Source organism: Phyllostomus discolor, chromosome 5 (assembly GCF_004126475.2).
Source record: "Phyllostomus discolor isolate MPI-MPIP mPhyDis1 chromosome 5, mPhyDis1.pri.v3, whole genome shotgun sequence".
NCBI classification, from domain to species: domain Eukaryota; kingdom Metazoa; phylum Chordata; class Mammalia; order Chiroptera; family Phyllostomidae; genus Phyllostomus; species Phyllostomus discolor.
Genome location: NC_040907.2, coordinates 160,077,786 through 160,105,765, shown reverse-complemented (window position 1 = coordinate 160,105,765; position 27,980 = coordinate 160,077,786). Strand labels below are relative to the sequence as shown.

General features: G+C 39.8%; 1 protein-coding gene across 9 annotated transcripts in view; it reads right to left on the bottom strand.

Moving 5' to 3' along the window:
* Positions 1-224: 224 nt before the first annotated feature.
* ADD3 (adducin 3) overlaps positions 225-27,980 on the bottom strand; it is a 125,043-nt gene continuing 97,287 nt past the window's right edge. For 5 of the 9 annotated variants that reach the window (XM_036027274.1, XM_036027273.1, XM_028511366.2 and 2 more), the window contains 13 exons: positions 18,797-18,935; positions 14,671-14,822; positions 13,625-13,705; positions 12,661-12,810; positions 12,056-12,199; positions 11,845-11,943; positions 10,548-10,730; positions 9,716-9,973; positions 8,288-8,407; positions 7,760-7,846; positions 4,789-4,912; positions 3,088-3,183; positions 225-2,472 (listed from right to left, as the gene is read on the bottom strand). In XM_036027274.1, the coding sequence (XP_035883167.1) occupies positions 2,180-2,472; positions 3,088-3,183; positions 4,789-4,912; positions 7,760-7,846; positions 8,288-8,407; positions 9,716-9,973; positions 10,548-10,730; positions 11,845-11,943; positions 12,056-12,199; positions 12,661-12,810; positions 13,625-13,705; positions 14,671-14,822; positions 18,797-18,935 (1,926 nt within the window). In that variant the 3' untranslated portion in view covers positions 225-2,179. Of the gene's footprint in view, positions 2,473-3,087; positions 3,184-4,788; positions 4,913-7,759; positions 7,847-8,287; positions 8,408-9,715; positions 9,974-10,547; positions 10,731-11,844; positions 11,944-12,055; positions 12,200-12,660; positions 12,811-13,624; positions 13,706-14,670; positions 14,823-18,796; positions 18,936-25,316; positions 25,336-27,980 lie in introns of those variants that run through there. The other 4 variants (XM_028511367.2, XM_028511368.2, XM_028511369.2 and 1 more) reach the window with 2 other exon arrangements.

The window sequence follows — 27,980 nt, the reverse complement described above, 5'->3', positions numbered from 1 at the left end:
GACAGAAAATAGGTCACTTGGAATATATCTCTTTCAATATAAGCTGAAACAAGAAGGATTTTATATAGTTAATTTTAAACTAATTTGAAAATAAATTTATCAGGGCATTCCTCATTCAGAAGCATCAATCCCATTCAAAATCTCATTACAGTATAAAACTCAGTCCACCAGGTAGTTCAGGCAAAGTTACCACTCTGAATTGAAAGGTCATGATACCAAATCCATCTATTTAAAATACTGTTTATTTGTGATTTAACATTAATTAGCATTACATCTAAGAGCAATATCGGATAACATTTATACATTTTCCACAGGACACAGAAGTTCATTGGCTCATTCTTTATGCCAAAGCAAGTAAATAGAGGCATTAGCAAAAGGTGCAAATAGTTCACTGTTGTAGTTTAAAAAATATTAATGCACACTGCATTCATTTAAGATATATATATTTTTAAAAAGTTATGGAAAAGCATAGTTCACAGGTTACTGTTTCTACATACGTTGTAATACAACATAAATGACATAGAACATAAAGAAAATCCTCAAATACAGAATTAAACTGAAAGTATTCCACTAAGAGATTAAAACACTGGTTCCAGTAGTTAGTGAAATCTAGAATGAATTTCCGGCTCTGTTGCAACTTTGCATCCACATACACGTACGGTCAAACAGAACCAGCCGGACACGCTGTGATCAATGGAACGTTTTGCATGCCAACTCACCCTCCAGAAACACTGCGGATTATTTTTACCCACCGACCATTTTGGATCATTGATTTTACATTGATTTGTGACATCACCTGGGTGAAGGGGGGAAAAACTATATTAAGCCTAGGTTTAAATTTGTATTTACATTAGAAAGGAAGTTAACTAAAAAGATAAACATTTGTAAAAATCAACAAGTGGTAGTTTCCTCACTGGAGGAAGGGGGTTAGACCTACTGGTTTCTTCTAGTGCTGCCTTCTAAACACCTATCAGTTAAAAGGATTTGATCCTTTAAAACTGAACTATCAACCAAGAAATAGAGTGGTTTGGGAAGAGAAGCAGAATTTTAGAGATTTGGGACGTTTTGAATCAATTACACTTCCAATCTGTTGTGACTGTGAGTCGTGATCAAACTAGAATTCTCCTATTTGTGACACCTCTTGTTTTCCCTTCATTTTTCACTTTCTCATTCTTTTCCTTTGGTTATCATGAGAGCTTTTTCATTCATGAGCAATACTAAGAGAAAAATACATTATATGGTTCAAAAATGGATTTAGTTAAGGTGTACCTTTAAACCCTCTAACCCCGTTTCACACCAAGTCCCTGGATTCCTGAATTGTATCTGAGTACACTTAGTGCCAAGCAGCCTCAAATCTGCTCTGTTGTTAAACGATTGGCTAATAGGCTTATGACATTTTTTATACTGAATGGTATACAAACATCTCAACATACAAAAATCTTTTTTTTTTGCCAGAGTTAAACTAAATAACCCATGTTATGTGTATAAAATCCCCTTTGCTGAAAAATAAGGGGCTTTCTAAACTAATAAAAAAGGAAGTTTTTCAAAAATTATATTTTACTAAAATGACCCTTTTTTTGGCAAACAAAGTTACTTCAGGTGAGGAAATTTTATACTATGAATAAATTTTCAAATGAATCTTTTCTTATATATTTTTTTAAAAAATTATGTGCCAGTGTATACTAACGCTATAGATTCTTAGAAGCTTTTTAAAGCATTCTGTTAATGCCCATTGAAACAATGGGAACCGAAAAGGTACAGGTGATAGGAATAAAAAAGTATAATCTGATTACCAAGTGAAGCAGGTGTGGAGAAATAAAAAGTTCTCTCCCCTTCTCACTGGTAATTTCTTTCCAACAGATATTGTAGAAAAGGCCTGAAGTATTTCAGACATATCTGTCTGTGGTAAATTGTAACACTTCATGAGGGCAGAGCTACTCAAAACTAGCATTTGTTGAAAAATTCAAAGGCTTTTTTTTGACATATAAAATCAGAGATGAATTTGAAAGCTTTTTTTTCATAATGTGTGTTTCTTTTAGTAAAACCCCTTTCCAGTTCTCAGAGTCCAGTTTGCTGCGTACCCCCAATTTGATCTACCACTGCATATTAATGATCAACTTAAATGTGGTATTTAAATGTGCAACGTCACATCGTAATCACAACTATAAAAAGACTTTATTTAGGCTTCGACTTTCTCCTTTTTTTTGTTCTTTTTCAGAAAAGAAGGAGTGCGGAATTTCTTCTTTTTCTTGGATGGAGATTTTGAAGGTGAGCCTTCAGGCGACAAGACTTCTTCGATTTTTTCTGGAGACTTAATGGTGATCTCGATGTTTTCTATGGTCGTGCTTGTGGTCAACCTGCTCACTCGCCGAGCGAGCTCGTCTTCAGCGTCATGGATATCATCCTTGCCGTTCACGACCATCACAGGCACTTCCATGGAGATGAAGCTCTGGGAAAAGAGCTCATGGTTTTCTGCAAAAGGGGAGAGTGTTTTGGTTATTTTGCACAGTTAGTGTCTTTTTGCTTTACAAAACTCAAATGTTTTAGCAAGATACTAAGTCATTATTTAATTCCAATAAAGACAGATCATTATTTTTTAGTGGACAAAGATCTATTAATGAGGCAAATTTTCTTAAGTGGTATAAAGGGGAAGGGAACAAAGTTGTCAGACCAGAAAACGAAGGCGAGATTAAGTCCAGTTTGATGACTTGACAATTTCACTCTAATTCAAGTCAATACAAGTGAGGAAGACAACATACATTTTCCTTTAATTTGGGGGTCATTTGGGAATCAAAATTGAAAAGATTTCATGCTTCTGGTGGAAGACCTATGACAAACCAATTTTAATTTCACAAATTCTTGAGAACTATGAGTTACCAACACCCAGACTAAGGCAGGTCAATATAAACACTGAACACAAGTAGCACCCCACTTCATAAAAAATATAAAATAATCGGGGGCTTTAAGTAAAATCCATGGCAAACTTACTGCAATCAGGTTTTCAATTTCCTTACATAAACACAGACAAAAGAGGAACAGATTCTTAAGTTGAACTCAGTGAATGCGATGGGAAATCACATGGAATACCTTCTAGTTTTTCGGGGATATTTTGCGGTGACTGAGTTTGAGACTGAATTTGTGAAACAGATGAAGCGTCATCTGAGAGTAATTCCTGCTCAGCATCTGTCGGATAAGAGTTTAGTTAAAAGCCATGCAAAACAAAGCAGCATAGGATTTCAGGGAGGTTAGTGCATACATCAAATGCCCGTGTACACAGAGATGAGAAACTCAGCAATGGCTGAGCATGCATCGATAATTGCGCATTAGGAGAAAGGTAATGTGTTAGAATTTCTGGCTGCTAGTAGGAATTTTATATACATGCTTACTAAGGAAGCATGGCTACGGGTAGCCCAGGCAAATAATATGTACGCATTCAGCTTTTGCTGGGGTGTTAGAGAACAGAATCCATTGAACAGCCAGGTGAAAAGAATTATGAGGCCTCACCAATGATGCTACGTTAGTGAGGCAAAATGCTTCACTGAATTTTTGAACCATTATCCAATTAGTGATTCCTGCCAGAGCAGTATTAGTGAGCTAATTCTGAAGGTCATAATGAATGCGGAAGAGACTACAAGGTTATATGTAAAAGGTGAAGTGCTAGAGCACAGTATTTGTTACCTGGCATCTTTAGGCTTTCAAAAAACAAGAGATTAAAGAGGGACATTTTATAAAATACAGAAACACAGAAAGCTTCCATCCTTATGTTAGAATAACACATTCGATAATACCACTTAGAACACTTAGTATAATTACGCTGAGGCAGGATGACTCCCTTTGGTGACAGGGACACTAAACTATTCTTTGGATGATCCAAATGTCATCAGTTCTTCCTCCCTGATATCTAACATGGACAAAAATTCTTTAACTACTGGTTCCGTTTTGTTTTGGGTAAAAAAAATTCAACTGTATGTTGTGGGTGCTCTGAAGCAGAGGCCTGTACCCTCCTCTGGGGCCACAGACCCCTTGTCCCCCACCCCGAACCCTCTTCCCCCAAAGGTATGTCACACGCCATTAAGCACGTATTTTTACGATGGTCCGTAGACTGACTGAAGTTTATCCAAAGAACCAAGATTTGAGAGCCCTTGCTTTAAAGAATCTCTTATTCTTGAGAAAATGGGACCTGGTGTTCTAGCTGGGTGTTTTCATGAACAATTAATTCTAAAATATAACCCTTACTAAGGGTCCTGAAGTCAGGAGAACTCAGTCTAGAGTGCCATGTGCTTCAGGAAAGTTGCATCAAAGTTCTGGCAGTTTGCCTTACATTTTGATTTTGAGATTACAGTATTGGCACCTTGAGACATCCAGGAACAATGGACATTTTACAAAGCATTAAAGCCACATATGTGTGAATCTATAATTTTTATGTCGAAGCAAAAAGTTTTTAAAAAGTCACAAACTCTGAAATGTTTAAATCTATTAATAGATCCACATCTACTGAGCTAGGAATTCTTTATTCACCTGGGGATTTCACTTTACTTTAGAAGACCTTTTGCTATAAATCAGACCGTTTTCTGAGGAAAACAGTTTTCCCTACATGTTAACATACAGGGTCTGTGGTAGCCCTTTGAAGTTCAGCCTCGTCTACACTCAGGACTGGGAGAGATGACATGGAGCAATCAGCTGTCAGAGAAACATTTCAAAAAGCACTGACCGCCTTCCATCATCTAACTCCAGGTGCTCTCTGTGAACGGTGTGGGTAGCCTAGGCTTAGTCTGAACACGAACTGACCTTCCAGGCCTTGCTGTTTACGTTCGATTGCCTTCTTATACTCTTCCAGTTCTCCTTCTGTGAGGTGGCTGAAGGGGTTGGGGGGAGCCGGTGGGCCGAGATCGTCATCTTCAAATTGCATGGTCTTGCAGAGAAAAACACTGACTCATTACCAAGCGCTTCACTTGTATCTGTGTATTTATGTATATTTACACGTATACACAAGCTGACACACACACACGAATGTATATACGATGTTTGTGACACCTTTTAACAATCATAAAAGTGACAGAGCAACATGCTTTGTTTAAAATATTTATATCAGATTAGTGCTTTCACACTATTGATCCAATGGACTAAAACTGCCAGTGATGTTTCCTCAATAAGCCTGCAGATGTCAACTGCAATACCTCTTTCTTAAAAAAATAAAACTAAGCCAAGTTCTAATAAGCTTCACATGACTCTGAAATATCTTAAAAACCAAGAAATGCTGCATTTCAAAAAGCCTTTGTGAAAAAGGATTAAAAAAACACAATGGTACCAAAAGAACTTCTTTGAGTTTGCTATGAAAATAAACTTGTATTTGCTGTAGGAAAGGAATTAATGAGACTTTACCTGGCAGATTGAACCCACGCGTTTTTAAAAAAAATCCTTTCCAAAACCCTACTAGAACGATAGTAAAGGAACAACAACAGACCTGATGTAAGCTTACAAGGGAAAAAGAATGGGAGAGGAAACAACAGAGCATGAGAAACACTTCCACACTTTTGGAAGCTGGAAAGAAAGCAGGTGGAAGAGTGGGTAGCAGAGCTGAGAAAGCAGAGCATCAGCCCTGCAAAGGAGGATGCGAGTGTAAGGAGCATCCTCACTTGCCCGCAGAACAGCTCGGAAACTAGAGGCACCAGGCACCACAGCGGGTGGTGGTGAAGAAAAGCTGAAAAGGGCCACAAGTTGAAAGTCTGAATAAGAAACAGATTCTCAGGTCCGTTTCCCATGCCCCACAGCCAGGCCTCGACCTCTCCCCCGGCCTCCGCAGGAGATCAGAGGCTCCTTCTGCAGAACGACTGCTCAGGGCATATAAAGCACAGCCGAGGGCTCCGAGAACACTGGAGGAGACCACAGAATTCTCCAGATAAACAAATGGTCCCAGATAAAAGAACTACAGATAGTAACATTTGAGAACTCCCCGGAAAACAACCTGACCAACATCCAGTCCCCCGACAGCGAGGCTCACCCATCCCCAAAGTCGGCACACACCCAGAGCTTCTGACAGGCCCTCGGTACCTCACTCTTCAGTATGAATGGACTAGCACGGATTGCCAGACACTTGAGGAAAGCACCCAGCACGGAGGAGAGAGGCCGGAATAAATAAGGGAAAGGGAACGCAGAAGGAACAAAATAAGTGAAGGGAGCTGAGGAAAATTTAAATGTGACTTACTGGAGCAATAAGAGAAAATACTGTAACCATGAAAGGCCAGGATGTTGTTTCTTTAAAAGACACACTCAGGGAATAAGTCTTGAAAATGAATAGAAAGACACAAAAATAGAAAATTAAATAGAAAGGTTAGAAAATAAAGTCAAGCAAATCTCCTAGAAAGGATAAAAAGATAAAGAGATGGCAAGTAGGAAAGAAAAAACCAGAGGTTCAGTCAAAGAGGTCCAACTAACAGTATATCCTGACATAAAAAGAAACAGAAAGGGAAAAACTATATAAAAAAACACTTAAAGTCTCAGAACTGAAGGGTACGACCCTGCAGATTAGAAAGGGTTAGTTACTAAATGCCAAGAACAAAGACTAAAACAGAATCCACTACAAAGCACACCTCCGCAAAACCTCAGGGAGGCAGGGACGTAGAAAAGGCCCAAAGGGAAAGAGAGCGACCTAGACAAAGGCACACAGACCACTACACTCTCCTGCTTCTCAACAGTAACATGGAGCTAGGGGACAGCAGAGTGGCGTTTTTCATATCTTGGGGGGGGGGAATTACTTCTGATTTAAAGTTCTATATCCATGATTTGCACATTCAAAGGTAGAATATAGGACTTCAGATGGTTGCCTCCTACGTATACTCTTTCAGAAAGCTGTGACAGGATGTGCTCAGTGACAAAAGAGTGAACTGACAAAGCGGAAGACACTCGGGGCAGCACACTGGACACTGCACGGGGCGGGGAGGAAGCACGCTAATGCTGGAGAGGAACCCGGGTGCTGGCCTGAAGAGCCGCCAGTCCGGGTCTGGACCGGAATGACGGGGGGCTGGGAATGAGAGATTACCTGTTACCTTTGACCCCATGGGAAAGAATATAAAGAAGGACTCTATAATTGTCTTGAAAAGTTTGGGAAGAACTAAGCCAATATACTCAAAATGCTAAGCCGATGAATAAAGAAGATAATCATTAACTCCGGGAGGAGGAAAGTTGTATAAGAAAGTTTTATAATCACAGGATACTATCTCAATTGTCAGTAAATGTTAATAAATATAAACAATAAAAGCTGATTTAACTTCAAAAACAAACAGGCAAACACTGTACACCTCACTGGGAGAATGAAAAGGGGGAGCACTGTGTTAACAGGCTAAACCCTCATCTGCCATATAAGAAGTCACTATTGTCTTCCATTGAGTCTAAGATGCACATTTCCTCATCCCTGACGTTGGGATTCATCTTATAAGTCATGGCTTCCTCCTGTTATAATTGTCAGAGTTGCTTCTCTTTTGCTGACGCATAAAATAATGGTACAGTTGATGACAAAGATCTGAGGAAATGCAGATGAGGTCTAAAGTCGGCAAATTGAGAAAAAGCAGAATAAAGTGGCTCTCTAGAAACATGAAGGTAGGTAACTGCCAGAAGAAAGTCCTTGCTCTTGGAAATGAAACTGAAGGTGGCATTTTAAGTCTCATGGATTATTCACTTTAGTAAAAATATTCGAATTGAAAAAGCAAAGACATGAATGTGGTAGAAGGAGAACCAAGCTCACAGTGCTTCATGAACTTACAGAAGGAGGCTTGTCCACAACAATTCCTGCGAGCAGCTGAGACTGTGGTCCTGCTGTTTTCAAGTCGTATCGGTTTTGTTCTCGAATCTGAATTGAAAAACAGTAACAACAAATTCTTGGGGCAACTATGCAGGTGACCTTTACTACCTGACTGTGGCCTCTTTAACTCTTTAACTCTCACCTCCTTAAGGCCCCCTTCACCATCCTAACAACTCACAGTAACCTCCCCCACCCTTCTTGACATGTGATTTTTTGTTGTTTTATATCGTTAGAAAATGACATTTTTCACTAATACAACAGCTCTTAACAGCAGGCATATGCCTGCTACTTCTTTCCTGTGTAGCCTGCTCACCAGTGACTGGCACTGCGCCGGAAGTATTTGCTACAAGCTAAAATGATACTGAATTAAATTGTAAATTTCCTGGATTCAAACCCCTGAGCTTGGTATTAATCAGATCCAATCACGAATGATTTAAACATAAAACAGCATCAAAAGGCCTCCCCCAGGCACAGAAGACCATGTCTTACCTTATTTCTCTTTTCTAGTACCTCATGTGGGTTTGTGTTCAAAGGAACAAACTGATTTGGATCTTCAATTTTGATGGGTGTTCCACTGCTAACTTTAGAAGAGTCCTCCGCTTTCATCCACTAAAGAATAAAAGATTTTTTAGCATGAAGCTTTGTGTTAAGGAAATATGGTAGATTCTGTTTACTGACTCAAGGAGGGGAGCATATACTGACGATATTGTAAAGAATTTCACCCACCAGTATTAGCAGTCAGTTAGTATTTATCTCATATTAGTCAGGAAAGGGCTCACAATCAGCATTCACTCTTAAAAATTGTTAACATTCACATGAATACTCAATTATGCTACTATGTAAATTTTCTCCTTTTGGCATTTTAAATATGATGCTGGAAATATTTCAAGCATAGACATAGAGCTTGATCTAACATCAACTCACATTCAGAGTTGTTACTTGCATTATATTTTCAGCTGAAGATGGCTAAGGAGTCGCCAAAAAAGGATTCAAGGAATCTCTTAAGATTTAGTTTTCCAGACTTCAGTGCTTATTTTTGGCTGACAGAAAATGCTAAGGCCCTGACCAGCATTTCACAAAGGGGATAATTTGGTAGTAATCTACAGTATAACAAAACCATACGGATTGAAGAACCTTATGGAATTCTTCTCATTTACCTCACATTAACAACCCTTAGATGAAAAGGCTAATATTCATCAAGATTAATGATGGATGGCCAGCGGTCTCTGTCAATAAAATTAATTCCGAGAAATGTATGAGTTTAATTATGTTCTTTAACTAGGAAATAACAAATCTTACAGACTAGGGAAAAAAAGACTGATGCCTAGGCATTTCCATATGAAATGCTGCTGAGGTATGTGATAGGATGAACTAATTTTGAGTATCTAGGGAATATCTGTGCTCTAAAACTAAACCAAATCTGAAGCAAAATGCTGAAAAAGATACGAGAACCCATTTCTCTGTCTATGAGACGCTGTAGAAGGGCAGCTCTATGCCGTGATTCCTGAAACTCTGGCACACCGGGAACTTGTTTAGTACTGAGTGGCGGTTGCGATACGAACTACAGAGCGGTCTCATGCAGTGGGTGAGAACTGGGCTCCGCAGTCAGAATGCCTGTATCCACATCATGACTTGACCACTGACAAATGATTTCTTCACCCCTCTGCCCCACAGTTTCTCATCTATAGAATGGGGAGAAAAACAGCATCTTCTCCACATGAGAATTACATGAGATACTTCGTGTAAGGTACTCAGAACAAAGTGTCTTGTACAAAATTAATACCTGATAAATGACAGCGATAAAATTATTGTTAATTATACTCCACTTTCCCAATATTTTTCAACATAGAACATTTAATTCACGAGTAACTAGGCAAAACATTTAGTAAAGGCAAACCAAGTAAAATAGTCGCATACTGTGATTTTGGTCCTGGGACTGGTCTCCCCATTCCGAGACTCCTCAGGCACATTGACTTTCATGTAAGTGTTAGGTGAGTTCAGCCATCTGGTCTTCTCACGCTGCTGCTTCTGTGCCATGTATTTGAGAGGCGAGAGTGGCACTGTGTCGTCCTCAAATGAAAAAGCCGTCACAGTTGCTGGGATTTCCACGTCGCTCTTGTGCCTAGGCTTCTCTCGGACCAGAGGCTGCCTATAAGGATAGCCTGTTCTGTACCCCTGAGGGAGGGAAGAACCACACTTGAAGCAATCAAACCTGTACCAAACACTGCATCTGGATTCCAATTCTTTAAGCAAATGATTCAAAAGACTCCTTTGTTGAAAAACAAATAAAGGGGAAAACATCCTTCCAAAACCCCACATTACACCAGAGCTGAAATTAAGCAAATTTCAAGATCTGGTCAAAACTGATTCCAGCTGGTGACAACGGGATTTCCACTCACACAGCTGTTCTTGACAAAGGTAATTTCAAAACTGCTGACCGGAAACATTTTTCTAGCTATAAACCAGTCTTCTGGAGGCCAAATCACAGCGCTCATTTGTTTGTTCCCTCTGAAGGCAATCTGCCCCTGCCCCTTGGTAGAAGAGGGTAAAATCTAAGATAGGATGACATTTGCAGGTTTCACTATTTGATTCTTAAAAATGTGCTAAGACTCCACTTGAATGCCATCCTAGGGTGAAGCTCAGGTCCCAGAGGAGTAAGGAGCACGTTCCGAAAGCAAAGGGAGACGGAAGCATCTGCTCTTGAACCTGAAGGTACGAAATCCAAGCTTACGTTCCACTTTCCACCTACCAAATTGTCCAGAGTCCTCATCAGCCCCTCATACTCCAGCTCGCCAACCTTCCACTTTTGCTGGGAACCCATGTTCACGCCTCCTCCCCCGGATGCCGCGACTTGGCTAGTGAAAGCCTTAAACTTCTGAAGGTCCAGGACAAGCAGGTTGTCTACTCCGCCTGCCGCGGCTATCGCCCGCACCTGCGGCCAACACAGAACACACACACACAGACACGAGGCTGTGGAGACTACAAGGAGAATTGTACTTTCGAAAAGGCTCACTTTTGACCCAGCGTATATCTAGTACCTATTCAGGCTACTAACATCAAAAACAAGGCAACACATTTATGAAAGGAGGCAGCTGAAGTATCTTTTCCCATCTATCTGAGAAACATACTTGCCAGGCCTCTGATCCTCCCTGACAGAAAACATGCCTTTTAATACATTTCAAGAAACGGAATTCTCTTGCCAAATTTTATAGTTATTTTCTTGCAGTCTTCCCATGACTATCCAGTTAATACTTTTGCTGAAAGTTATCATTTTAAAGGAATACAGACACTATAAGGATATTGAGGCAGAAGAAGTCAGCTCTTGACTTATCTAAGCTCTTCATAGTGTCCTTTGAGAAGAGGGGGGACCATTAAAGAAAAAAAAGAACTAGTTAAGACAAGTTAAAGTGGTAGAAAAAGTCCCCCTTTTCGTGGCCTTCCAATAAATTAAGATCATCATCGCTTGCTTCAAGAGAACCTGCTTGATTTTCTTGCAGAGGGAAATTAGAGCCATTAAATACATTTAGGTTTTCTGAGGAAAAAACTGGTGAATGAATATTCAACCTATTATTATAATAATGAGGCTGAGGCTGTGGAATAAAGGTTGAATACTGCCTGAGTTCTTAAAACTTCTGTCCCAACAAATGTATAGAGGTGGCCACAGCACATCTGACCTCGGACGACTGCTGGGGGCTGCCTGTGCTTCTCAGTCAGCACCACACCACTGGAGGGTGAAAACAGAGCACTGTGCAATCGTCCTCTTAGGACAGTAGCATCATGGGAAAAATAACCTTTATGGGGCACTTAGATTCGTACGTGTGTGGGGGTCTGTCTATATGTGAATTTTAATTTTCTTTCCTATTTTTAACTCAGGAGATAACTGAGTTGACCCTTTTTACTGAAGTAAAGCAGAACTGCTCTTAAAAGACAAAACAAAAGTCACCATCCAGTAAGACTTTGGAAACACAAACACATGAAATCCAGCTCACCGAGCCAATGAACAAAGCAACAAAACAAAGGGAGGCGGGTTGGATAATTATTCCTACCTGAGTCTCACAGGCTATCTGCACGTGAAAAATATTTAAAAAAGCCTCCTCAACCGTTTCTCCAAGTGCCACCACACCATGATTTCTGAGTACCAGCACCTAAAATAGAATTCCAAAGCAATCGCTTTAAATAACTGGCATAGCTCACGCTGTTTTCATCAACAGCAGCAGCAACAAAAATAGCTCCTTAGATAGAAACTCTACTGCATACCTTACAACTTGGCCCCAGGACTTTCTGTAGCTGAACTCTCTCCTCCTGCTCATCAAGTGACCCTTGGTAGTCATAATAGGCGACATCGCCCAGGATCAGGGACTCTTGAGAAATTGGAAGGATTCCACATTTCATGGAGGATACCTGTATGGTTGGGTCCATGCCAAGGTAACATTCAGTTACTGATTACACTTTCATGGGAACCTGATTCTTCAGTCAGCTCAGGAAACATCGGCCTAGTCATTGTGTTCACCATTACCTCCCACGTTAGTTCACTTCTTCCAGGGAAAAAAAAAAGGACTTAAGGGATACAACACAATTTAACTTCTGTGTCAAGTATTATGCAAGAAGCTTTGCTTCAAAGAACTCAGTGACCCAATTATTAAACTGATTAGTTAAAAAATGTAAGCGCTATCTCTCCAGTTGTTTCCTATGATGGACCAAAGGGCCTTTTGCTTTCTGGGTATGCAAAGGATTAATATTTCATATCCAATTTTAAATGGCTGGGTCTGAAAGAGTGCAGATAACAGGATATCAGGTAAGGGAAGTCATGAAAATAACACACTTCCCAGAGTCCCTGTCGGTTCGGCCCCTCAGGGACTTACGGCTGCTGTTGCGAGGGTGTGGAGGTGTACCACACACTTCACATCAGGACGAGTTGAATAGATTGCAGCGTGCGGGCTAAACCCTGTGTGGTCTATTTTCAAGTTGGTGCTTCCCTGATCAACCACTTCTCCTATTATATTGACTTTCACCTGGAAACAAATCAGAAAGACATTGAATTGGTACGCATGTATCAAAGTTTGTCCGTGTTCCCCAAGTTAAATCAGGGGGGGTGGCAGACTTTGTCAAAGGTCAGGGAGAAAATATTTCAGACTGTGTGGGCCTCTGTTGCGACCACCCAACTCTGCCGCTGTAGTACGAAAGCAGCCACTAGACGGTTAGGAGAATGGGTGTGGCTCCCTTCCCATCAAACGCTACAGAAACAGGTAGTCTGCAACAAAACTTAGTATTTAGCAAGAAGCACAGTTCCAAAGACACTGAGTAACTGAAGCTCTTCCCCCAAGGTCTGGACAAGCCTGGTGCGTACTGAACCGGCTGGAAAATTCCCACTCGCTAACCCCGAGGTGCCCACACCAGTGTAGTTCCTGCCGTGCTCGGGGCTGATGGCAGTGGCTAGGAACACAATCACGGAAAAATGAAACGCCAGCAGGTCAGACCCTACGCTCATACCAAATGAACTTTGTTTAAATCTATGTAATACACATAGACTGTGTGGGTATTTAAAAAAAATTCCAGAGTGCACAGAATGGAAAAAAACTGAAAAGATTCCCTTCAAAACATGGAAGGTTAACTGATAAGACCAACTCATGATTAGTTTTTTCAACTACCCTGTTTTTGAACCCTAATTTTTTTCTTATAAATCAACTTCCCAAACTTTTCTGTTCACTAGTAAATGTTTTCCCACCTATACCTTTTATTGTTGTTCCATCCTGCACTAAAAGCTAAAAAACTGTCATAAAAGAACAAGGAAGCATAGAAAAAGTAACAGAGGAATGAAAATTATACCAAATTGGAGGCTGTGGCTTCAGAAAAAGACAGGCCTCTGGGAATTATTATAATGTGGTCTTGCTCCTTACTTATTCTTACCTGGGAGAAAGGAAAAAAATAGGGAATTACTGTGAGGTGTTCATATTTTGCAGGATAAACATGACTAAGAATAAATATAAGAGATCTGGGAGAGAAAAATAAACAGAAATTACAGATATGCAACATCAAACTTTCCCTGAAAGGTTTTCTCCCCTCAAACCTCATGTACCTGCTAAAAAATTCTGACATTAGTTTCTCATTTCCTAGACTTAACTAGAGTGTTATTTGGGGGACCTGAGGTTGCTTAGGCTCAGCTACAGTCACGCAAAACAAACGCCAATATTATTCACCTGAATGGGGTCATGACTGCACTCTTGACTTACAATGTAGACATTAAGGTAAAATGGGCAAAGGAAAGAGAATGCATAATTCCTTCTCTTTCTGGGAAGGAATTAAAGTGGGAATGGAAGTGGAAGGGAAACGGAAGTGGCCAGGAGAAAGGGAGGTTGTGGGAAGACTACATGTCCCACCTGTGCTATTGTCATCACAAAACATTGTCATACTTTTTTGCTTCCAAATATCATCTTGCTATAAAGTGTGGCAACATGAAAACAAGATGATCACAACTGGGAAAAACATATTAAAAAAACAAAGGCCAGGGAGGACACTTCTCTTCACTGACTCTCTCTCTTTTCCTTGCCCCAAATACCTTGTTAATGTCACCGATGCTCAGGTATAGTTAGCACGGAGAGACAAAATTCTGCTAGAAAGAGTCCTTTCTGTATTAGGTACTACTACTGGTCTTGATTAAAAGACCTCTACAGCTAGTAAATGGAGAAGTTGCGTTAATTGCTGTCTCTCCCTCAGAAATAAGGCTTACATTAGGATTCGGCTGTGATCTAGCATGCTAGGTTTAGAAAACGAAGTCTGAAAACTGGATTTCCGAGTAAAGGTGAGAAGAATACAGCTGCCTTCTCGTTAGGATTAAAGAAGGGTGGGGGGGAATAGAAAGCCAAAGAACTCACTGAGATGTATGTGTTTGCCAAGTGTGCCCATCCAAACAAGTCCACCAGTCTGTACATGCTGGCAAGCTTACAGCGAGTAAGTTTTTCGCCCTTCATGTAGGAAGATGTATCTGCCCCAGGAAGGTCATTGATAGGTGTGACCATGCCGAGACCTAAAAGAGGAAAAAGTGTGGAAAGAGACATAGTCAAGTAATCCCTTACCTAGAAATGAGCAGCCAGGGATCAGCCCGAGTCTGAGTGTCCGGCTTTGTAAAGAATGATCTGAAACTTATCAGCCCGCACAATGTTTCAGCAGCTTATCTTCCTTGGGAGAAACACACTGAGGAGAAACACACATCAGCTATCTTTTTTGCTATTTTATCTAGTATATGTTAGGGAGTGACTCCTTAGGGAGTTAGGCTCACACTATTGGGGAAAAATGGTCTCATGACCCCATTGTTGAAAGTGTTGGTAATAGTGAAGTTACTGCTAATTTTATGATTAAAAGATCACACAGAAAGCTACATTTTAAACATTTCCTTTCACTTTTATTCAACCCAAAAATATTTAAGATGGACCCTGGCTGAGTGGTTCAGCTGGTTGGAGCATCGTTCTCCTCACCAAAAGATTGAAGGTTCGATCCCCAGTTGGGAGGCATATGGGAAGCAACCAATCAAGGCTTCTCTCTGTCTCTTCCTCTCTCCATTCCCCTCCCACCCACCTTTCTCTCTCTCTCAAAAATCAATAAACATATTCTTGGGTGTGGATTAAAAAAATATTTAGAATGGAAAATAATACATCTAAACAGTACTCTGGCTTAAACTAGTCTTAGTCCCTAATGACTCAGCTGCCGAATTCAACTTTGACCAAGTTCAACTTTTGTTCAGTCTTCATTCCCTTTGACACCATTTGCCACCTACTCCCTAGAATTCTGCCCCACGCCTGTATGACCCTGTCTCGGACCTCTTGTTCCCTTTTCACCTGCTTCTTCATTCTCCTTCAGCAAGTTCTCTTCCCTTTCTTGTCCCTCATCCCCAACTGTGGCTCTTTTCCCAAAGCTCCACCCTCCATTATGTTCTTTTCTCATTTTACTCCCCCCCCCTGAAAACATATACTTTCAAGTTCCAAATTGTTATTTCTGTTTGACACCATGATTTTCACCTCTGACCTTCTTTGACCCTCCTGTCCCTTCTTCAACCTACTGTTTCTAAGTGCTCACAACATAACAACATAGAAATTGAAAGAGTCTAAAAAGTGATTTTACTTCCTCTTTTATCTTCTCTCTTCTCCTTACTCTTCTTCTTCTGATATTGATGGCATTACAGTTCCTGCAGGCTCAAACACTCAGTAACTCGTACCTCTTACCCTTTCCTGGGCTGCCATATGTAATTGACCACCACGTGCCATCACTTTTATTCAAAGGCTGTAATTTCCATACTTGAGTTCAAGGCTTACCTTATAAGTAACCCTTGCAATGGCGTTCTCTTTCATGTCCTTGCCTATAAGCCCTCTCTTTGTAAACCATTCCTGCATAAAGCCATCAGATTAATTTCCTACTGCACTACCTTTAACCTTACTGTTATCCTGCTCAAAGTTTTGCAGGCGCCCCAAGACTGAGGGCCTCCAGGGCCCAGGAAATTAGTGCAAGTGCATAAACTGGGACTGGTGCAGCCTGCAGGCTACGGAGGAGAGCACACGCCTGGTTTGAAGGGGCAGCTACAACTCCTGGGTCAGGTGTCATCATGTGAGAACCTGACCCAGGACCATCAGAACACTTAAAGAGAAGCCCCAGGTTAGCACACTAATGTGGTATCTTCTAATTCTTAAACGCTGCAAACTAATTCAAAGAAATAGTTTTAGCATGTTAGCCATACAAAAGAATATACTTTTTTGGCAAAATTTCAAAGTCAACCATTACCCTCCCACTATCCCTGCCCTTCCCAGTTTAATGTACACTTTTCATGGCACAACATACATATTCCGGCTGACTTCTGCTCCCTGACCTCCGAACACTGGGACATGGCCTTCCTGCTGCCACACCTTGTACACCCCTGCCCGCACCCCCTCCTGCCGTGGCGGCGTCTAGGAGACTCACAGGAGAGATCTTCTCTTTTTGGTCTTCCCTGACTGGTCTTCCTCTTCCCACTCTGGAATTCCCTTCTTACACTATTTTCTTCTCCGCCTATACCCTCTTGTACGACTATTTAATCTACATGCAGGCTCTGAGTACTACTTCTCCAAGCCACTCTAGGACTACATTTCCAACTGCTGCAATGTCCTGGCAACCCTCTCGGCAACTTTGGCATGCCTCAAGTTGAACTTCCTCCTTTTCCCAAGCCAAACTAGATTCTTAACTTTGGACATTCCTACTTTTGTCTAATAATACTGTGGAATCTCCCAGTTAATTCTTTACAGAGAATCTGTATTTGTCCTTCCACATCATCCTCCTGCTTCAGACGGCTTTCCAAAGCTAGAATAAATTTCCCACTTCTTCTAACCCTGGCTGTGAAGCCCTATGTAACTTAGCCTCTGCCTATGTTTCTGGCCTCACTTTGTTCTATTTGTTCCTTTAAAAAACAAGCTCTACACCAAAATCTTTATTTTTGTTCCTGAAGAGGCGGCCACACTCATTCTTACCTTATTCTCACCTGACACTTGTACTTCTTGTTCCTTCTACCTGGAATGCTTTCTCTTGATCTTAGCATATATTGCTCCTTCTTGCAATTCATGGCAGAGAGGCTCTCTCTGATCACCCAATCTAAAGTAGTCACCTACTTACTCCTATCCAATCGCTGTATGTTAATTCTCTGCATAGCACTTCCTGTTATCTGACCATTTGCTTTATTTATTTAGTCTATTTTCTGTCTCCACAGCACAGGAATCTTGTCTGTCTTATCGCTGTACCCCCTATTCCCAACAGGGTGTTTGACATATAACAGACATTCAATATTACATAAAGAACAAACCAAACTAGCCCAACCTTAGAAGTCTTCAGTTTTTTTGTGACAGAATGTTTCTCAAACTATAAGAGTAGGTGATTTGGGAACTCATCATTCTTCCCAGGATCCCCTGCCCCACCATATCAAACCTGTTGTTCAATCTTCTCTACCTTTCCTTGGTGATGCTTTTCTCATTGATCTCTTCCTTCTTGTAACCACAGCCACTCCTGTAGTTCAAGCACTTGCACCTCACATTGAGACTCTTCCAAAGACTCGTTAACCTGTATGTATGCGCCAACACACTTGTCCACTGAGAGTTCTACAAACACTCCTACAATTTGCATGTTTCCACCATCCTGTCTCTCTTTATGCCATTCCTCTGTTTGAAAAGTACCCCAAATCATTGAACTTCTACTTATAAATCTTGAACCAAAATGATAAGAGGGAAGGGAAAAAAAGAGAAGAAAAATAAAAAAGAAAAGGAAAAAAAGAGAAAATCCCTAGGCTCTGAAAAAAAGAGAGAAAACCCTCCACTGACTTTGATGTGGTGTCATCACTGCAGTCCCCGCTGACACTCTGTGCACCTGTCCTGGTACTTCGGTTAATTCTGCACACACCTCACTGCGATAGAACTCACCGGAACTCAACGTTTGGTGATTCTTGATATCCATATAGTGTTCAGTTCACCAACTTGGTGCTCCTGCTAAGAACTGTTAATAAAATAATGTCCTAACTCCACTTTAATACCACATTCTAATGACTCCATCCTTTAAACCTGGTTAGTTTAGGCCTGTCTTCTTCCCTAAAGTTTTCTCAGTCCGCTTCAGCCAATAATTAATTCAATCTCCGACTTTGTAGCATGATGACTTGTTAAGGATCATTAGACAATTGCTTATGAACTGCTTTGCAATTCTTCCTCTATAGTTATCTTGCAGTTTTAATCTTTTGTACATTCATGGTATGTGTCTTCAACTAAAATATATGTTTATGTAGGCAATGACCGCATCTTAATAACTATTTTGTAATCCTCACCAAGTCCAGTAAATGCCTGGCTGACATGAAAACATAAGATACCAACAGTATGTTACTCTAAATATTAGATGTTTAAACTGAAGGACTGAACCAGAGCAGAATATGCTGCTAGAGAGGTACCGTGTTCAAAACAGAGATAAAATTATAATTTTTTAAACTTTCCAAAACTGACATACTGAGGGGAGGTGAAGTAAAGCCCGAAAAAGAACTGGCCATGATGTAATCTGCAATCTGCTGTAACGCTAGCAATCCAGTTGGGTTGTGGCCTTTCTTCATCTGTTCTTGAATAAGGCATTCCAGATCTTCCCGAAAGGCCTGCAACACACAAAAATAACCACTGAGCACATACGTCTCACTTGGAGCAGAACAACCCGGTGTAGCCTGCTCTGATAGAATCAATCTTCTCTCCATCCCTCTTTTCACTAGGCTTCATCTACACTGTTTTAAAGCAAGTATAAAACACAAAATAATAACATTCAAAAACTGGAAGAAGCAAGAAGCTTGTTTTCAGGGGAGAAAAAAAAAACCCATTAAGCATTCTTAACCTCAAAGAAAGTTAGCTAGTATTTATAACACTGACGACAGACAAGTACAGGTACAGTAAAAGCAGCTCTGTGAATAATCTGCACCACGTGTGGACTGATAACTAAGAGAGACCCGATCCTCGCCCCGCAGCCTCGCTGTCTGTCTAGGTTAAACAGACTCCCTGTTTGAATGGGGAGCAGCTCGACTGCGGAGTGCCCCACAGCGCACCTTCGCGAAGTCACACTGAAGCACGGCTTCCATCTGTGATTCCCGTGGCAGTGCCTGAGTTCCAGGAGCTCTGAGAGCAAACTGATAAGGAGACCTGAGAACCGATTACTCCCCTTCTGCAACACTGTGCTGAAGAAAGAACATTTCCCCCCAGCTTCAGATACTGTATGTTCCTGTTCTGAAGCTCTGCTGTATCTTTTTTTTCTTTTTTTCTTTTTCTTTTTGGGGGTGTGTGGGGTGGGGGAGTTGTGTGTGGCAGAAAGTGCTTATGTAAATAAAAATCCTGATCATTAAGAGAAAATCTCTATTCCAGTGACCCTTGAGTTGCTAATATGACTGATCATTTGAAACCCCTCCCAATCTTTCACAGTAGTTGAAATGGCTCATTTTGTTACTTCCAACACACCCAACCACACTTACTTCATTAAACTCATCATTTGTTCTCTTGCTCATGTCTACTTTCATTCATTTGAGGCATGAAAGCTCTTGCAATACAAATCATCTAAGCCATGCTCTTCCATTTGAGATTGGTTACACGTGTAGCAGAATGCCCTGCCAGAAACTGAATTCAATTTTTCCCCAGTTCACTGAAGAGGGAGAAGGCAGGCAACTGCTTTGGAATTACTGCTTCCAAGAGGGGTAAAAGCATGAAGACCCTGGAGATCACTGGGGAATTATTCCTTAGAAGGGTAAATCTACTCTGAGTCCCAGATAGTAGCCTTTCTCACATGGCTGGGAGTAAGATCCCCTGGAGTCCATGCTTAGATATTTAGCTCTGCTTAGAATATGGCTGAGTAACTTAGAGGTTTTCAGAAAGAATAACTTTAAAAAATGGCATAGGAGCCCATGGTGGGAAGGGAAAATGTGGTTCCCAGGCTATGAGGTAGTAGATATTGGGACCAGTCCTGAAGCAATGCTCATGTTGCTTTTTGAACAACAGTTGAACGGCATCTGTGATATGAACTCAAACAGCTGAGTGCTGATAGCTGTAACCTTGGGAACTCAATCATAGAGCATCGTGGAACACCCTAACTGAGCCTAGCACAGGATCAGGGACAGAGAGGTCATCCTTCCCTGATGCACCATGGTGGCCTGCCCAGGCATCTGGGTCTGCAGTGAACCTTTATCTTCTGTTGGATGGGATAAGACTAGTTTCCAACACTGCCACCAGGTGGCAGGGAGGGGCAATGGCAGTGCAGGACTAACAGACGTTAGTGGGACTCCTTCACGTGCCCAGACAGAGGTGTACACCACATTCTTGAATATGGAAGCCACTGATGAACCCTTCTGGACCATGTAAGCTGGTGGAGTTCTTGGGACAGTTTACAGGAAAGTAGAAATTCCAAGAGGAAGATGCTGTCCTTTCCACAAATAAGCAGGATGATGTTAGAGTGATTAATTTTTTTAAAGATTTATTTTCAGAGAGGAGGGAAAGGAGGAAGAAAGAGAGAGAAACATCGATTGGTTGCCTCTCATACGTCCCCTGACTGGGGACCAAACCTGTGACTTTTTGGTTTGCAGGACGACACCCAAACAACTGAGCCATACCAGTCAGGACTTTGAATAATTAAATTAAAAAATACTAGCTGTGACTATATTTGAATTCTGAGATCATGGAGCAGTTTACACCAGTTAAATGTGGTTTTTCTTTTATAAATCCAAGGCTTGTTAGATGAAAATCATTAACACAATTATAAAAATTCTAAACATCTAATTCCATTGTCTCAATCTAGTTCATTTAAATACATGATTTAAACCAGAGAAACTATCCTATAAAATCTCTTCTGCAAAGACACATTACATTGATCAGAAAACTCCATTATTATATTTCTCAGACCTTGTGAACATAAAGCAGTTGTGAGATGCACATAAGATGGATGGACGCCTTCACAGAGATGAGTAACGTGAGTATTTTACCATGTTTAAGGCTGAAAAGAAAACAATCTTCCAGATACCCTCATTCATCTTTATATAAACTACAGAAAACTTCTGTACACCTGGCAATGGGCCAATCTGCTCTTCTGAAACTTCATCTTCTCTTTAAAACCAAATTTTATTTAATCTTTTCTCAGTTCAAAGCAGCTATAACCAATATTCTGTCATTCAGTAAAAAAAAAATTAAGGATACCTACTGTATCATTCATTATTCACATTACAATAGCTCTCAGAAGTAGGCATTATTTATTTTATTGAATGTCATTCCAGGAAGAACTGAAGGCAGATTCCATAGATTAAAATGATCCAAAATTAAATTAAATACAGGTTCGAAAAGCCAAGCTAAAGAGAAATATGTATAAATAGGTTAGACAGAACCAGGAATGAGGTTAAGATACAAAGTGCATGCTATAAAATTGTATGTGCTTGCTAGAGATGAGTCAAATTTTATCTAAATTCTCTGGCAGTCAACATGAATCAAGACAATCTGCTTGGTGTGCTGATTTACAATGGCTTTAAAATTAAAATTATCCAGTTGCTCAAGAGAATCATAACCATTTGTAAAACATGAGAAATTTCTGCTGGGTGAGATGAGAAAGCTAAATAAGAAAGGTTGAAAAGTTTGTCCAAGGTCACATAGCTGTCAAGAGTAAGAGGCAAGGACTCAGGTCAAATGCATTTTTCATTAGAAAAGCACAAGCTGTGATCAGATATGGTGAGTACCATCCTCAAGCTTTGGAATGATCCATGGTGTCTACAGGGGAATGTGTCAGTCCACCTGTGATCAACTGAGAGAACAATATGACTTCTCCCTTTAAGGCTAGTGAATAGCTTCTATAAAGTATAAGAAAAAGAAAATTTCAAAGTAAATGAAAATTTCCCAGCCTTTTAATATAGCTGACAGTGCTTCAACAGATAAGAATTATTCTATTCCAGGAGACTTAATATTTTGTCATGATATTCATAACTCATTTTTAATGTTTCATATATTTTTCAAATATTATTCAGATATTACCTAAGTCATAAAAGTTAGTGTAAAAATTACTAATGATATAAAATTGTTTTAGCTCAGTTTCAAAACTTATCAATAAACTTATTAAGCTTTAATTAAAATATTAAAAAAATATTCCCAGCCAGGGTACATTCCTGGGTTGCAGGCCATAACCCCCAGCAACCGCACATTGATGTTTCTCTCTCTCTCTCTCCCTCCCTCCCTCCCTTCCCTCTCTAAAAATAAATAAATAAAATCTTTAAAAAAAAAAATAGCCCTGGCTGGTGTAGCTCAGTGGGTTGAGTGCAGGCCTGAAAACCAAAGGGTAGCCAGTTCAATTCCCAGTCGGGGCACATGCCTGGCTTGCAGACCAGGTCCCCAGTAGGGGGGTGTGTGGGAGGTAACCACACATTGATGTTTCTCTCCTTCTCTCCTTCCCATTTCTCTAAAAATAAATAAAATTTTTAAAAATAAAAATTTTACTTCTCTTTGTAATAGATAATTAATCATATTCCTACTAAAATCCAATGTTAAGAAAATAATCCTTTATAGCTGATTTTTGAACCTCACTACAACAAAGACAGACAATGATTTGCTCAAGGTTGCATGCACAGCTAACACATAATGAAATGAAGATCCCAGTCTGGACTCTCAGTTGGGCATGTGATCTCTTCCTAATTTTATCAGAGATGGGTTGTATCCCTGAAACCAAATGCAACTAGTAAGGTGGCAGGCATGTTGTCATCAGAAATATGGAGTAAACATTTTAGGCTAGATTAGAGCCTTAGGTTGAAATGATAGAAGAAAAACCTACGTGGCAGCAGATGATGATGATCCTGGAGTACTTGCTCTCTTACAACTAGGAATTCTCCCCTCAAAGCAGACTGAGAAACTAACTTACAGCAGGGCAGCCAGGTGACAGGCTGGCTTCTGAAGTCACATTAAGCCAACAATTCCCTAGAGTCTCTACCAGAGAGGAATCAGGTTGAAAGATCAAAAACACATACACAAAACCACAGCATACACTGTAGCTTCCGTCCTGGATCCAGAAGAGCAGAGAGGAGGAGGCAGTGGGGGCTGTTACACGCTGAATGCATGAGTACATGAACCTGAATACGCAGAGTGCCATCGGGGTGACAGATTCTTTGAGACTTTTACAAAACTAAAATGCAGTTTGAGGAATTATGATTATAGTCTTCAAAGTGTTGCCACAAAAGCATAAAATGTTTTAAATTAGCAATATTGTATATAACTTTATGTACACAATTTTCACAAAACTATTTGCCTACTATATGCTAGGAATTGTACTACGTGCTTTCACGTTACTTATCACAACAACCATATGAGGTCCATTTTACCAATAAGGAAAATGAAGATCAAGTTAAGTGGGTTTCTCAATGTCACATAGCTAGTAAGTGGTGGTGAGCCCAGGTCCAAGACAACCACTCTATGCATATATGTATATATAAAAATGACAAAGACAGATTAAAACTGGAAACGGTAAGAAATGGACTGACCCCTAACTTAGACCCAAACAGTCTGGTATTACTTCAGAATCTCTACAATCTGTTAGTAATTTTTTGTCTGTGCCTACCATTATTACTACCTTGTGCTCTGGTCTAGCCTATGAGGTTTGCTCCAGTATTGTCTGACCACAACTTGTACTTTTCTATCCTTGCTCCAATGAAAATGCTGGCTTTCACTATTCTTCCACCTAACGAATTACCCTTTACTCAACATTCCTCTTAAGTGCCACCTTCTTGCTTCAAGTCTCTCCTTTAATGACCCCAGTTAAGAAGGATCTCCGTATTTCTTCTCTTTGCACCCCCTTCTGAATTCTTTTAACGTATTTGACTGTACTACACTTAAGGTCCCTACCATATGACTGCAATTTATTTTTCTTCCTCTACCACACCACAGTATCTGATGGCTGGGCTGTCTCTCATACTCCGAGAGTCACCCTGAGTGTCTAGTTCAGTGTTTAATTAATAAAATAGTAAGTTAGAGTTTTGTTATTTTCCTGGATAAAAGGGAAAAAAAGAATCTGATTTTAATTTTGACTGAGTTAATGAGAGAAAAATCTACTTCACAGGTTACTAGTCCTGGAATCCGAAGCTCCAGGAAACAGTCTCATCAGTCCACCACTTGAAGGAGAAATTTCTCCTAGGTAATTAGGCCTGTCCATCCTGAAATGGATAAATTCATCTCTTTTTTAAAGAAATGAATTTTATGAATGAATGTTTTAGATTTTTAAAACGTCATTTTGTTCTTCAACTCAAAATTGTACTGGAAAACTTGGTTTGTCCCCAGAGTATTATAGTTCGGTCAGCTCCCTCATCAAACACATGACTAAAAAAGTATGATAAAAAAAAATTACTAGGTGAAAAACAAAATGTTTTAAGTTAGAGAGAGGGTGCCTTAAAAGCCTTATCTGAATCTCCGGCCTTTTTATTTTCTACACCTTCTGTCAATGTTGAGGGAGTGATCCTATAAACTTTGAATTCATAAGGTATGAATAAAGATAAACTTATAAAAACATGAAAGATTCAGAGATTTGTGATTCATATAGGGTAAGAGTATACTTTTAAGTATATACATAATCATTTACATTATAAATCAAAAGTAGAATTAACTTGAAATGTCAGATCTTAAGGCTTCTGCATCCAAGATCAGAATTTTCAGGAGAAAGTGGCACTGGATGAAAAAATTTTTAATTCACAATAAAAAGGATCACTTTGATAAAAGAAACTGACTTGATGCATTTATTTCAGTTAAGGCTAAAAAAAGCAGATAGGCTAGTTTATAAGTAATTCTAACTCACAGAAATCAGGTAACAACACTGATGAATATCAGAGACGGATTTAAAATATCTACTTGTGGATGTTCTACCTCAATGATTACTAAAGAGAAAAACTGGAGCAAAAAGAATAAGATTACAGATTTGCTGCTCCCAAGGCACCCTGCAATTATGTTATCGGATCTCTCCTAAAGTGGGATTAGGAGCATAACAAACTTACTTAGACATTCTCCATTAAGAAATGTACTCATTTGGAAATAGATTACCACTGGCCCTGTTGAAAGGAGAAAAAACAAATAAACCAAATTTTCTTCTGGATGGTCTTTCTCCTGTATCTAAGTCTTAATTAATATGAAGCTAAAGGTTAGAATAATATCTTTTCTTGAAACTGGTATACAATAAAAATGTAAACAGTTAATAAAGGATATCTGCATATTAACTTTCCAAAGTGCCCTGACAAAATCATGGTGATATTGATCAACTATTCTAATTAAGGCACTGATAACATCTTAGGCCTTAACTACAGTGATATTCTAAGGTGTATATGACTTTGAAGTTTCTCCTGCCTTCAGAATAAGCTTGCAGCATTACACACTGGCCTCTTATTAAGAAATGTTAGTGTGTCGCATGCCTGAACTCTCACCATCTCTACTCCTGTTATGCTATCTTTCAGAATAACATTGCAGAATTCTGTCACCCCGTCTAAATTGCTTCCTATAAGCAGGACAGCTTTCATTCTTTCTCTGAAATTCACCAACTGTTTTCTATCGTAAGCAGCCAAGTTCAGTAGGAGCTGGCTGGACAATACTCAAGTGTTTAATGACTCAAAGCCCACCCAACTATTCATATATCCGCTCATCCATCTATTCAGAATTTACTGCACGTCTACTTTGCACAATGTGCTGTTAAGTTTTTCAACTTACATGTTTCTTTAACTCTGATGAGGCATCATTTAATTCCAGTGTTTTGCTATGAACACTTCATTCTGAGACAAGGGGGTAAATGACAATCCAGCGTCTCCATAGACATATAAATGAGTCAAAGAAAACTTGTGGATTCTCTCTACTGCGTTAACAAAATCTACAGCTAAATAAGTTTCCTCACAAGCACTTAATTTCTAATACAAATACTTTCTTAAATTAAAAAAAAATTATGACAAAAGGAAATGAAATTCCTAGAAGTACTCGGAGTCAGGATGAGACAAATTCTATACTAGATCAGCTCAAAACAATATTGTGCTGTCATTCAAATTTACAAACATCAAAATGTCTTTTGACTGTAAACTCTTCTTGAGTTGGGTGGAATTAACTTGAGCAACGGAATTTGAAGATGAATGAAACAATAATATATGGGTGGAATTACTTCACTGTTATTGAATGCTTTAAGTGGTACAGTTTAGTGAACCTTGGCAGTTTAAATTCAGGCCCCACCATTTTTTAAACTTTTAAAAACATCAGCAAGTTAGTTACTCCAATGTAACTAATAGAAAAGTTTTAGTTTTAGTTAAATCTCTAAGTTTTAGTTTCTTCATTGGTAAACCAGGGATATTAATAGTTCTTTGAGTTTCTGAGGATTAAATAGGATTCACTATGTAATAAGTGCCTGGCACATAGTAGGTGCCTAATAAAAAAAGTATTATACTTTGCTTTTATTAACTTCTCTCCTGATTTCCTTTCTTCCAAAATGAACTCATCATTTTAAACAGAAGGCTTACAAATTTGTTTCTTACAAACATGAATTAGACATATAATTTTTTTAACCTTTATGGGCTATGAGTTTTGTCTAACAGAGTGAACCCCAATATTTGTGAGACCCATAGGTTTTAAAAGAATTATATAGGCAGAAAAAATGCAAGTCTGGGCTTAAGGGAACAAAGACAATACAAAAAAAAAGAGGTCTTTGAATCCCAAAACCTCTACAAGAAAGAAGCAGGCTGAGGAAAAGCAATGGCAAACACAGGCAACCTTTCACAGAAGAGAAATGATGATTCACAGGATGGAACCACAAGCCCGGAGGGCTGAGTCAAGAGCTAAGAAAACTCACCCCTGGTGAGTAGAAGGACTGAGTCCTCATCAGGGGAACTTCCAAATATTTGCCCAGATGGATTTCAGGATTGCTATGGATGAGTTACACTCTTTTGTAACCCAATTTTCCCCTTTTTTGAGCAGGAATGGTACAGCAGTTATCTCTGCCTGCCCTTCCACTGGGGTCGGGGGCAGGTAACTTGTCTCTTTAGTTCTTTTAGGTCAACAGATTGAGAGGAAAAGCTGTACTGAAAGAATTATAGTCAAGGAGCATCATCTGTCCCTGGACCAGACTGAGATGAGATTCTGGACTCAGGCTAACGTGGTATTGGAATGAGACTTTTGCATGGGTATTAGGAGATGAGTGTAATTTGCATGTGGGAGGAAGGTAGATAAACTCTGGCGGACTATGGTGCTTTTAAAATAAATTAGATCAGAGAGTGAACAATTCTCCCCTCAAAAGGTAGAGCTTAATTCCCCTCAAGCATGAGCTGAACTGAGTGATTCACTTCTAACTAATAAATATGGCAGGGATGATAGTGTTTAATGTCATAAAAGACTACAGGTTCCTTTTTGCTGACTCTCAGATACTTACTCTAGAAGAGAACACTCAAACGGCCTCAGGTAAAGGTCCATGTGGCAAGGTACCCAGGCCTTTCGCCAACACCCATGTGAGTGGCCCATCTGAAGACTGGAAACCACTGGCCCAGTCGAGCCTTCAGACGACAGCAGCCCTGGCTAATGTCTTGACTGCAACTTCATGACAGACCTTCAGCCAGAACCACTCAGCTAAGGTGCTCCTAAACTCCTGACCCACAGGAATGATCAGATAATTAAAGTTTGTCATTTTATGCTGCTAA